This window comes from Haliotis asinina, chromosome 13 (genome assembly GCF_037392515.1).
Source record: "Haliotis asinina isolate JCU_RB_2024 chromosome 13, JCU_Hal_asi_v2, whole genome shotgun sequence".
In the NCBI taxonomy this organism is placed as follows: domain Eukaryota; kingdom Metazoa; phylum Mollusca; class Gastropoda; order Lepetellida; family Haliotidae; genus Haliotis; species Haliotis asinina.
Genome location: NC_090292.1, coordinates 21,860,603 through 21,872,444, shown reverse-complemented (window position 1 = coordinate 21,872,444; position 11,842 = coordinate 21,860,603). Strand labels below are relative to the sequence as shown.

The 11,842-nt window shown below is 37.4% G+C and overlaps 1 protein-coding gene across 1 annotated transcript in view; it reads left to right on the top strand.

Moving 5' to 3' along the window:
• Window positions 1-723: 723 nt before the first annotated feature.
• The window catches only part of LOC137260049 (uncharacterized), a 33,262-nt gene continuing 22,143 nt past the window's right edge, over window positions 724-11,842 (top strand). The window contains exon 1 of the mRNA XM_067797739.1: window positions 724-887. Coding sequence (XP_067653840.1) covers window positions 749-887 — 139 coding nt within the window. The 5' untranslated portion in view covers window positions 724-748. The remainder of the gene's footprint in view (window positions 888-11,842) is intronic.

Below are 11,842 nucleotides of genomic sequence, written 5' to 3'. Positions count from 1 at the left end.
GTAAGCATGGTTTTACGCCGTTTTTAGAAAAAGTACAGCAACCAGTAAATAGCTCCACACATTGTACCCATGTCGGGAACCGTTTTTGGCGTGAAGGGGTGGGTGAGGTGGGTTATTGGTTAAAGCTTGGGACCGTTCCGCAGAATTCATGTGTTCGATTCCCCACATGGGATGAAGGACGTTCCTGGAGTCCACCTACGTGATGTTACTAATATATTGCTAAACGTGGAGTAAAGCCATACTTACTCACTCACTCACTTTGGCGTGACGACTCCAACGACTTTTAAATGAACATGTTGTAAAATGTTTGAGGTTGGTAGGGGTCTGTTATTCATTAAAGGGGAACGGGAGTGGATTTGGCTTGTGACGCGTTCAAGTACCGAAAATTGTTTCCCTCCCTTAATGCGTGTCTTATATAGGAGAACCCTGTTTGGCTACTTTTGTTTTTTTCTTCACCCTCCCTGAAAAGACAAAATGCTAAAACATTGTATGATTTATTATAAACTTTCAGTTTTTACATGACCAAAACACTCAACATAATATTTAGCAGTAATGCACGACCTTCCCTCCGTTCATCCGCCTGAAGACTTTGCGTTGTCATGAGAAGATTTATTCATGTGTGAGAATATATAACTCATAAATGAAAGCACATCTCATGGAGTGACACGTCTCAAATATCCTTGTCCATAAATTTCAACTTTAAGCGACGTACAGATAGAAGTGCGCCCAGTCTGGTTCATACGGAAACATGTACTGGAAAGGAGTGTGTTCGGGAACTTCGGCAGTGTTCATCATCACTGGAGGGGTGCTTGCTTCCCATGGAGTAGAATGTTTGTACGCGGATGCGACCGAGACGGGCTTTCCAGCGTTATGGATAATCCTGCTTGGTATGTTCTGAATGTTCGTTCCTTTCCGGCCACTAAGTGAAATTTCATCATGGCGAGACCTGTCAGTTCAAACTAGGCCTGGCTGACTCGTGCGCTGTCTGAAATACGCTCCACTCAATCAACTCCTTCGTGGATTTCGATTTTGTTTGTGTCAGACTGACTTGGTTGACATTTGTAATCGTATCTAAGTTGCGTAGATCGAAGCTGATGATATCTGGATTGTCTGGTCCAGACTCGATTACTTACAGACAGCTGCCATATAACTGTGATATTGATCACCCTCCTTATTCCATGTCTGGCTGAGGCTTTTACACCGAGGTCAGATATGGGGCGAGATCATGGTATTGGGTCGAGGACAGGTATAGGTCGCGGTCAGATATGGTTCGAGGACAGACGTGGGTCAAGGGATGACACGGGTCGAGGGAGGACAGGGGGCAAGATATGAAAAGGGAGGCTCATGCTATTTATATCACTTAATACTAACCAAGTAAGAATCTTTCTAATACGTTTGCGTCGATTTGCAAAATGCCCCCATTCTCCTTCTCCGATCGCCGCCACGTGTTGAGCGTCTTCACAGCATAATTCTTTTTTCTCCTTTTCGTCTTCGCTTTGGATACTTTCAACATACCTCTGTGTTTTAATAAACTCATGGAGGGAATGTCACCTCGCTCCTCTAATTCATCTAGTTCCGCCATTTTATTCAAAAACGACGCTACCGTCCGATTACCTTCATCAAATCTGACGTCATGGAACACATGACGTCATTTTATTATTGTACATTCCAGGACGTCCTATATGAATAGATCGATCCAGTCTGTCAATCAGAACTGGCACATGCGTCAATTTCAGCCAATTAGCAGGCCTGACGCGCTTTTTGGATTTGTCAGACTTATTTCCGGGGTCAAACGACGATGTGCTTCAAATTATGCCATTCACACTCGCTGTATCTATGATACATTGCTGCGATTTGATGAGTACTTTCAACAAAACCACTACGGTAAAGACGAAAGACTTTGAGGCAGATCAAGGAATGCGATTGGCCTCACCATCAGTTAAATGTCTGCGCCATCATTCTCGAAAGGTGAGAATTTGCACAAATTTCCAAACTTTCGCACATGTACAAAATCATTACCAAAACGATTATAACAAACAACAGTTTCAGACTTCGCAAGTGCAGTAAACTTGGACAAGTTTATTACTACAAAAGTTTTTTAATTAACGTTTTTAGTCAATACTCGGCTTTGAGTTTGTAGACTATAATGCCGTGACACAATGTAAACCAACCTGACGACCAAACTAGCAAAACATGTTACATTAAAGACCATTGTTGTGGATATTGTTGCCTTCGCTATTAGATATTCTTAAATTTGTCTCACATATAGGATGTTTTCAAGTTTCAAAAGCACAATCTGAAGGGCTGCTGTGAAGGACAGTATTTGTTGATAGTGAAAAACATTCGAGGAGTACTCAGTAATATTTTTATTCAAACGGACAGTGTCAGCAAATGCCTATCACGCAATATCCACAATATCAAAAGTATTTAATATGACTGTCTATAAAAACATGCGCTAAATATTTCGGGATTTCTAAAAGGAGATGGGACCTTGAATTGAATTATCGTACTCCATGTAGAGCGAAACGAAAACTATGCTTGAAGAAAAGTGACTTTCTGCACAGTTGGACCGAATTACATAAAATTGTGTTTCTTAACTAAAAGAACATTTCTTGTTTTGAATTTTTAATACAACATAATTTTTTTACATGTAGGGAAGGTACATTGATACATTTTAAGAGTGATACAGTAATTAAAACTATCGTTTTAAATAATAAACTGGAAATGATAGCAATAAAATATATACTAAACTAGTAATCAATTACAAATAATTATACAAAACTGACTGACATATTAGATTAACGTGATTTAAAAGCAAAACTAGTCATTCAAACTCTGTAGACACATCATGACAGAGCAGTCACATGGTACTAGCTTAGTTTCTTGACTCTGGTTTTATGATATTTCTGCTTTTTATGTTTTGTTGTTGTTTTGAGGGTTTTTGCTGTGTGTGTTTGTTTTTGTTTGTTTTTTTCTTTTCTTTTCTTTTGCTTTGTTTTGTTTGTTTTAATACGTCTTTTTTGGATTTTTTTTTTTTTTTTTTTTTTTTTTTTTTTTTTTTTTTTTTTTTTAATACGTCTTAGAAATCATCATCTTTTAAGGAGCCTACCAACATTTCATTACTGAGCCAAAGTGGTGTTTAGCCTGCTGAATACATTTCAACATAACGCGTTGAAAACGTGATTAGGGAATACTGAAAAATATTTGACACATTAATACTGGTTTTAAAAATGAACATTATCATCCGAAAATATCCTGATAATTTCACATGTACAGAGGTTAATGACAAGGAAAACTTAAATAATTTCCTGAATTTACTTGAATTACTTGATTGACAATCGAAGGCGTTTCATATTAGGAGCCGAACAAGTCAAATTAGCGGAATCCGATTTCAATATTCTTATAACCGATATATCATAATTATCTGTCTTTAATTTCAAATATTTGTATAGGCAAATATCAGCGCGAAGACAAATTAAAAAAAAAAACATTTCTGGAAATAAAATTATTGAAAACGTTCGTCGTAAGCAAATCATATTTTCGACGTGATTACATGCTTTATTTAAATGGCAGTATTACGTTTATTTCCAGGTGTCATGTCATGAAACCTGCAGAATACATTAAGTGTCCTAATTACAAGCTTTAGTGTTGTGATTCATTATGTTCGACTGAAACCCACGGAATACTGGTGTTGCATCGTCTTATACATACGGAAAAAAAACATCTCGCGCTTCGCCCAACCCTTACACAAAATATTGCTATTTTGACAAGAACAAAGTTTACATTACATTCATGTATAAGCCCAGCTGAAAGAGGAAGAATGCTTCATTTTACAAATGTTTCACTTGCCATTTTCAGTTCAATACGACGAGAGAAATACGAAAGTTGAGATCGCGAAATTTAAGTTGTTTTCTGGTAAGTGCAAAGATCACCGGAGACTACATACTTGTAATAAATTGTATGATCTCTGATGAAAGTAAACAGGCCTAATATTCTGCTAAAATTAATGTAAATAGAAATATCGCACCTTAGTATCTTTTAATGGGTTTCGGAGCAACGACATAATATGAAATTTATCTATTGAACTGTCATGGATTGATGGTGTTTGCTGGAGTGTCTGAAGTGTCTGAAGTGTCAACATTATATGAGTTCAGATCCTGCTTATGAACGCGTATTTTCAAACATCCTTCTTGTCTTGTCACTTCGAAAAAACACGAATTTTGCCACGCCCTTCATTACGCGTCACCTACGGCTATCATGGTTTATCGAACGAAATCAAAATAAACTCGCTAAATATGATACATTTTGGACAAAGACAATAACATATACCTAATGAGACTATGTAATTAATTCCAGTGAAAATAGTTGGATCTATCAAAGGGATGGCACAATTTTTTCGGTATCACGATGCATGTGGAGTTGTTTGTTTACCACCGTTGCCATGATCGCTCCTATAGGTCCAGTCGGTGATGTAACATTGAGACTGTATTTTTTGTAATTAATGAAACCGAAAATTACCCCTTTTCAGGAAATGGGAAACTTCATTGTTTTCTCTTCACCAAAGAACAAAAAAATATTGATCAAAATCTTTAAAAAACAACAACATTTCATTATGAAGAAAACATTGGGCTGGGCACCACTCCACGAGATATGCCTGAAGTCAAGATTAGCCGTTATTTGCGACTGTGTGGCGATCGTATTCTTATTTCGCGGGAGTTTCGTTTTAAGGTATATAAACTGACTGAGGATTATATATTTAGAAAGCCGAGAATTACATAATTCAAATGGCATGTAAATAAAACTTATTGAATAATTATTGTGTCAAGCTTTATTTGGAGATATTGTCCCGCTCACCTGTTGAATGGGTTCAACAGCAGCATTGAAAAGATTAAGATCTTGTACTTGGACATATTGTTCAAGGTTTGTTGATGGTTATTTGGAAAATTATCTTCATATTAAATTGCACACTGGTTTGCAGGAGGTGAACGCGTTAGAACATTTTCACGTATGTTTCCTAAACCTTTGTTATAACATTCACCGCATTTTGAAACAATTTTAATATATTTGTTATGACGCTAGTAAGTACCTCAGAAAAGGAAATAGATCAGAATTAGTGCTATGACCTTTAGCGATATGGTCTCAGATATAATAAAACAAAAATTACAATTGTTTAAGGAGCAATAATATCCATATGTATTCAAAATACTTTGAACTTAGGATATATTAATTGCACCTCTTATGTACAACAGTAATTACCAGTTAAATATCTGAAGACAAAGCAGTTTATTGTATGTTATGTAATTTCAAACCTAGTTTGTTGTTTTGATAACTGTGGATCCTCTGTTCAGAGATTTGGCATACTTAGCATTTTCCTATTTCTGGGAATAAGAAATAAGATGGATCAGTGAACAGGTGCAGAATGTACGCATCTTCTCTGTGTTATGGTGGTGTGACATACCTGTACATAAAGCTAGCAGTTCATGGAGTCCAGTATTGTGAAACTTTGTTAATTACAATTCCACGAACAAAAATAATCTGGAAAGGATGACTTTTTAAAAGAAAATATTTTCATATACCCAGTGTCATTTAAGGATGGTGTCCAGATTTGAAGAGGGAAATTTTACAGCGAATTGCTGCATATTAGCTGCTGAATATTTGCTTCTGGCTATGTCCAGATACGCCTTTGAAAACATACTGTTTACAAGCCGAATCAACTCTCCCAGATTCCCCAAATAAGAGGTAACAGGTCATGCTGTGATTGATTAAGTTTACATTAATATATACAGACAAATAAGGTGGACAAAGTAGTAGACAGGAAGTATTTTTTTGCTTTGTTCATCAAAGGTAGAAACCCATGTTTAACTAAATTTGAACATCGGATAAAGAAATGAGGGCACCACGTGCAGTGTTGGCAGTCTATCTACAGACAGCGAAACAGTCTGCAACTTGAAAATGTGGTTGTGTTAACGAATTTATTAAATTACGATGGGAATTTTAGAGGAAAAAAACAAACAACATAAATCAGTCACACTTCCTGCTAGTATCTTAGACCGTCGTGAATTGCCAGGTTGATTCATTGTTTCGAAAGGAAATACGTTTCCTACACGCAGGACGATTCTTCGTCGGGCATATAGCTCATTTCCACTCTCCAACTACAATCTGTCAACTACAATGATTTATGTTAAAAATAAAATGCGTAAAACTCTCCTCATTAAACATCATTCACCAACTACGGATACCAAAGCTCCGCAAGCAAAATTCATCAACACCCTTCTCAATTATGTACGTTTAGCCGGCGGTGACGCTATTGTTATTAGTCGATGGTTTGAACTTATAATAAATTGTGTGACAGATGTTACTAAATTCCGTCCAGTATTCCAGGAAGTCACTATTCTTCTCGTTTCAATCTACATGGAGTACGATAATTCAATTCAAGGTCCCATGTCTTTTCAGAAATACCTAAATATTTAACGCATGTTTTTATAGACAGTCATATTAAATAATATTGATATTTCGGATATTGCGTGATAGGCATTTGCTGACACTGTCCGTTTGAATAAAATATTACTGAGTACTCCTCGAATATTTTGCACGATCTTGAAACTTGAAAACATCCTAAAATGTAACAAATTTAAGAATACACAATAGCGAAGGCAACTTTTTCCATCACATTATTCTTTAATGAAACAAGTTTTGCTAGTTTCATCGTCCCTAACCGAAATCAGATCGCTGTCAGATTTGTTTACACTTTGTCGTTGCTTTGTCGCCTGTCTCATTTCGGGTTTCTGGCCTACCAACTCAATGCCCAGTATTGACTAAGTACGTCATGCAAAAACAACTTTGTAGTTACAGGAATTGTCCATGTTTATAACACTTGCGAAGTCTTAAACTGCTAGCTATTTTCATCTAATTGGTAATGGTTTTACACATGTGCGAAAGTTTGGAAAGTCGTACAAATTCTCACCTTCGAACAGAAGTCGGTTTGTTGAAGGATGATGTCGACAAATGGAGCACCTTTAGAATTCAGCACCACAAATTCTCGTGAGGACGTTCCCAGCCGTAGGTCACATGTCAGTGAGACAGGCAACCAGTTTGTGAGAACCCGTCGGACGCGAACCCGCGACCTTCGGATTCTTAGCCCGACAGCTAACCGACTGAGCTACGTCCACATTGTTGCACAATGTGCAAATTTAGCTGGTCATACCTCATTCGTAACTACTCGGGTCATTCCGGAAAGCCGGATGGCGTCTCGTACCCATCTCGTGGCCATGTTTAAGACTGGGTCTTGTCTAAGCGCAAACGGGCGCGGAGATGAAACTAGTCTAGATTGACGGACTATTTCCATGGAAAGATAACTCTGTTTTCAAGCATGGCTACTTCAAGAAATCAACAAGAAGAAGTTTGTTTAACTTGCAGAAAGAAGGCCGGAAGATTACACAGTTTGAAAGGAAAGGCACAGGATCTTGAATTTAGGGACAAGTTTAGGCAGTTTCTACGGATAGAAATTAATGACTCGGATATTCAGTTACTTTACATTTGCCGATCGTGCCACAATAAAGTTGAAAGATGTCTCAGTGTTAAGAGTTGCTGATCCTTCAGCTCAAAGTTAATGTTTAACTCGTGCTTTGCATACTAAAGCGAAGTTTCAAAGTTTGGCGGTGTCGCTATTTCCATGCTTCGATATGCAGTAAAATGTTCACACGCAAAATATTATATAATATAACACAGTAGTCACTGTAAGTATGTTCTTAGCCCGTTAACAAATATCAGTAGCCAAAAAATTATATGATCACAGAAATAAACATTAAAATCGAAAATCACTAAGAAACTATTTCAGACCTTTTCACATATTACTACGCGCGATGTGATTGGTTTGCCACGATTCTAGGCAGTAATGGCGTACGATATGGGTACGAGCCTTCTTGCTGGTTACGGAAAGAGGCGAGTAGTTACGAATGGTCATACCTGTGACGTCACGGAAATGAACGGAAAGAATCGAATTGGTTGCGGACAATTACGAAGGTTACGGGTAGACTTGGTGCCTCGTGCTTTCAATCTACTGACGGTTGCCGAATGGCCCCGATATCATTTGGCACTATCGTCCTATTCCGTAATCTACAAGATACCATGTTGTGTTGAATGAACGGATATGGAAACGGTTGTTGACGTCAGACGTCAGACGTTGATTTCACGGTGCATGCATGAATGGCGTGCTTGTATAAAAATTATTGTGTGCTTTCGTGACAGAAAAGTGTTGTAGGGAACACAGTAAGGATAATGTGGATCGCGCTAAGGAATGAGTGAGACATGGGCATGTTTGGTGAGTTAGACTTCGAAATTCAATCATTATTGAAAATATAGAGATCTAGAAGTGAAAGTTGCTGGAGGCCGATTTCCATGAGCCCAAAAGTTCGACATTAAACCATTTCATCGTTTATTTAACTTTTGACGTTTTTGGTATCCCTTTTTTATTTGTGAACAAAGTATTAAAAATGGAAAAGGAAAACAATTGGTACTCATGCATTTACCTACTAGGATATCTCCCTTACCCTAAACCTAAACCTAAACCTAACCCTAACCCTTGGAATAATTCTAATAAACAGACTACGCTCACCGAACCGGCACGAAAATGGCTGACGTATCTAGTGTAATGAATTTTTACCGCTTCGAGAAATAAATATTTCCTTGTAATGGTGCAAATTACTGAATGACAAAGATATATATGTATATTAGTTTACAGTTATAATTCATTTGATCCAAATAGTTACGCTTGAAACTGAAATGTAGAATATATTTGGATTATTTTACATTGACCAAAACTGCGAATAATAAAACATGGCACAATGTGACCAATGTAAGTCATTCTTACTAATTTTAAAAATAGAAAATGTATAGGGTGGAGAACCCTGGAACCCTGGAAAAAAAAAATTAAGGTGCACTTTTACTGTCATGGATTCCCTTATCAGTTTATAAGTATATATCGCGCATATATTCTTAAACTTAGCAATTTTGAGTTTCCTATTTTTATACAATACAGTATCATCGTAGAGAAAGCAAATGTGTGGAAAGCAATATCTGAAAATTAGGTTCACCGTAAATGTCGCCATGTTGACACATTACGAAATCACGATACACAGCGTTATTTGGAATGTGAAAAATCAGATAATTACGCGATGGATTGAAATTCAAACATAACCTTTTAGTGATCACTGATATATGTTTTTCATAAATCACCAATGGCACTTCGGCGATACTCTAGTATTGCGGGGGTGTTTTGGAAAATACACGAACACAAACGCGGAAGTGAACTTGGATAGTGTTTACAACATCAATTTTGCGAAGGCAGGTCATGACCACCTATTACATTACGTATATTTCATATTCTACCATGACTTTAGAAAATACTGGATCGTGATTGGTTAATCAAAGTCATTCAGGGGTGTATAATCACATTATACAGATTTCTGATTTTCCGTGCGTAATTATGCATGGTTTACGGTAATGCACTATTTTGCGCCTGCCCACGAACATGGCCGACGTAAAACAAGAAACCGATACATTAATGAAATACGGCGATTTTGCACTTGGAAATTTTGCATCTGTTGTTGAAGACGGATTCAGTGATGATGAGCTTAACTCATTGCTGGTGCAAATCACAGGAACAGGTAATTATATGCACAAATTAATTCACAAGTATACAAAACAAATTGAGATGAACAACGCCAAGAGATGTTTCCGAAGAAACATTCCACAAGCAAAAATGATGACGTAAATTCTGTGTAATGCCAAAACAGGTGGAGCCATGGACTCTTTCATAATTTCCATATTAAGCGCATAACTTATTTATTTATTATTTAGATTTCGTTGACGACATGGCCACTGATCACAATCAGCTGAAACAAATACAGTTTCGGAGTTCCTCATTCATGTCAGAATCAAGTAACACATGACATTGTCACCAAAACCAAGTATCGAGATGAAATCAAACGGAACATATCATTAGTGAAAATGAAATCTGTAAAGGACGTTTTACAGTTAATGTTCAGGTATATTAGTATATTACAAAGTGTATCCACACGATCGTATTAAAACATACTGACTTTAACATCACAAGTTCTTCTTTACGTCTCCTTTTTTAGAATATAATCCCGTCCAACTGCAATATTCTGGTCGTTTCTTGACTTCAGTGATATGAGATTATGAGTAACTGCCCGCTAGCTCGCCGGCTATGATCTGTTTTCAGTAGTGGTTGTGCTGGCCATTCCTAAGTTGTCCCGCCCGGCCTTACAGCTTGGGAAGTTTAGCTCGTGTTCATGACTTGTACATTCACTCTTACAGACTGTTCTTACAGACGGACGCGGTCAAGTCAAAATTATTTGTTTTAAATAGCATTAAAAGTGTTACGCGTACAAATATATGTGACGTGCCGATGCCCCAGAAACATTTCACTTTTTTTATTTAGCCTTAGAATGCCAGGGGAGGTGGCAGCGAGGCTGACAACAAAGGAATATTCACACACAGTCAGCCATTTAACTTACTTCGCCACCGCAACCTCCACACAACCGGAAGTCGCGCAATCCCAAAAAGTCTTATCCAGTGTTCGTGTTAACGCAGACGCCTGCGTTTTTCACGCAAAAAACTCTGCACGCAGAGATTGTGATTTTCTTAATATTAAAAAAAGTACTTTAACATTGAAAACAAAACAAAGCTAATAGGCTGATTAACGAAAAACAAATCGAAACTTGGAACTTCCTATTGTTCAAAATGAAACAAAGCCTGCCGCCAGATGGCCAGCCTGGTTCCTTGGGTCTGTTGCGCCCGCGCTAACTCTCCGACACTGAGTTAGCGCAGGCGCAACAGACCCTGCGAACCAGGCTGGCAGATGGCGCTTTGAAACGGAGGTGATGACTGGGTAACACATTGTCTGAACTTTATCGTCTGCAATTTACAAGTGAAGTGACACCACACAATCCTAGTGTCAAAACAACGGGCGTCTACATATATGTTACGGTTTGTCTGGACTTGAGGATCTGATGCCGATACATGCAGTAGGAAAGATGCAGCTCTCAGTGCCGACAGGATAGGTGATAAAATTAGTGAATCACTCACCGATTCTGTATAAGTGGGCCTTAATGTTCAGAAATTAGTATCATTGCTGACACTACTGTCCCTGGAAAACACTAAACTACCACTAAATGCATTGCTTGACGTGTTTAACTCATAGGGTGTTGATTTCAGGCTGTTGGACTGGTTACTGAGTGAGACCATGTTTACAATCAGATCGGCAGTATTTCAGACATATGTCCTATCACAGTTTTATAATATTACAGGTAAAGTGTTAAAAACCTGTCGACGAAGGACCGTAAAACAACCATATAAAAAAATATATATATGAAATGAGTTTGAAAATCTAAATCGTTTAACTTTTGAAGGCAAAACAGTATACAGTAAACAATATACAGTAAACAATATACAGTATATAATATACAGTAAACAATATACAGTAAACAATATACAGTATATAATATACAGTAAACAATATACAGTAAACAATATACAGTAAACAATATACAGTATATAATATACAGACTATATATTGTCAACAACTGAAGATACATCACCAGACTAGGAACCATGGGGACTTACAATATGTGTGCATCCTGCACGGACCTTAGCTGGATTTATTCAATCCCTTCAGCTGTTCGCAGTTTAGCCATGCATAAAAGTGTATATATTCTACGACTGGAAAAGATGGGACGAAAAAAATTACCTTGAATGTTTTGGGACTTGCGTATTTGCACGATTTAAGAGAATCATACTGATTGACAAATGTAAATTTGAG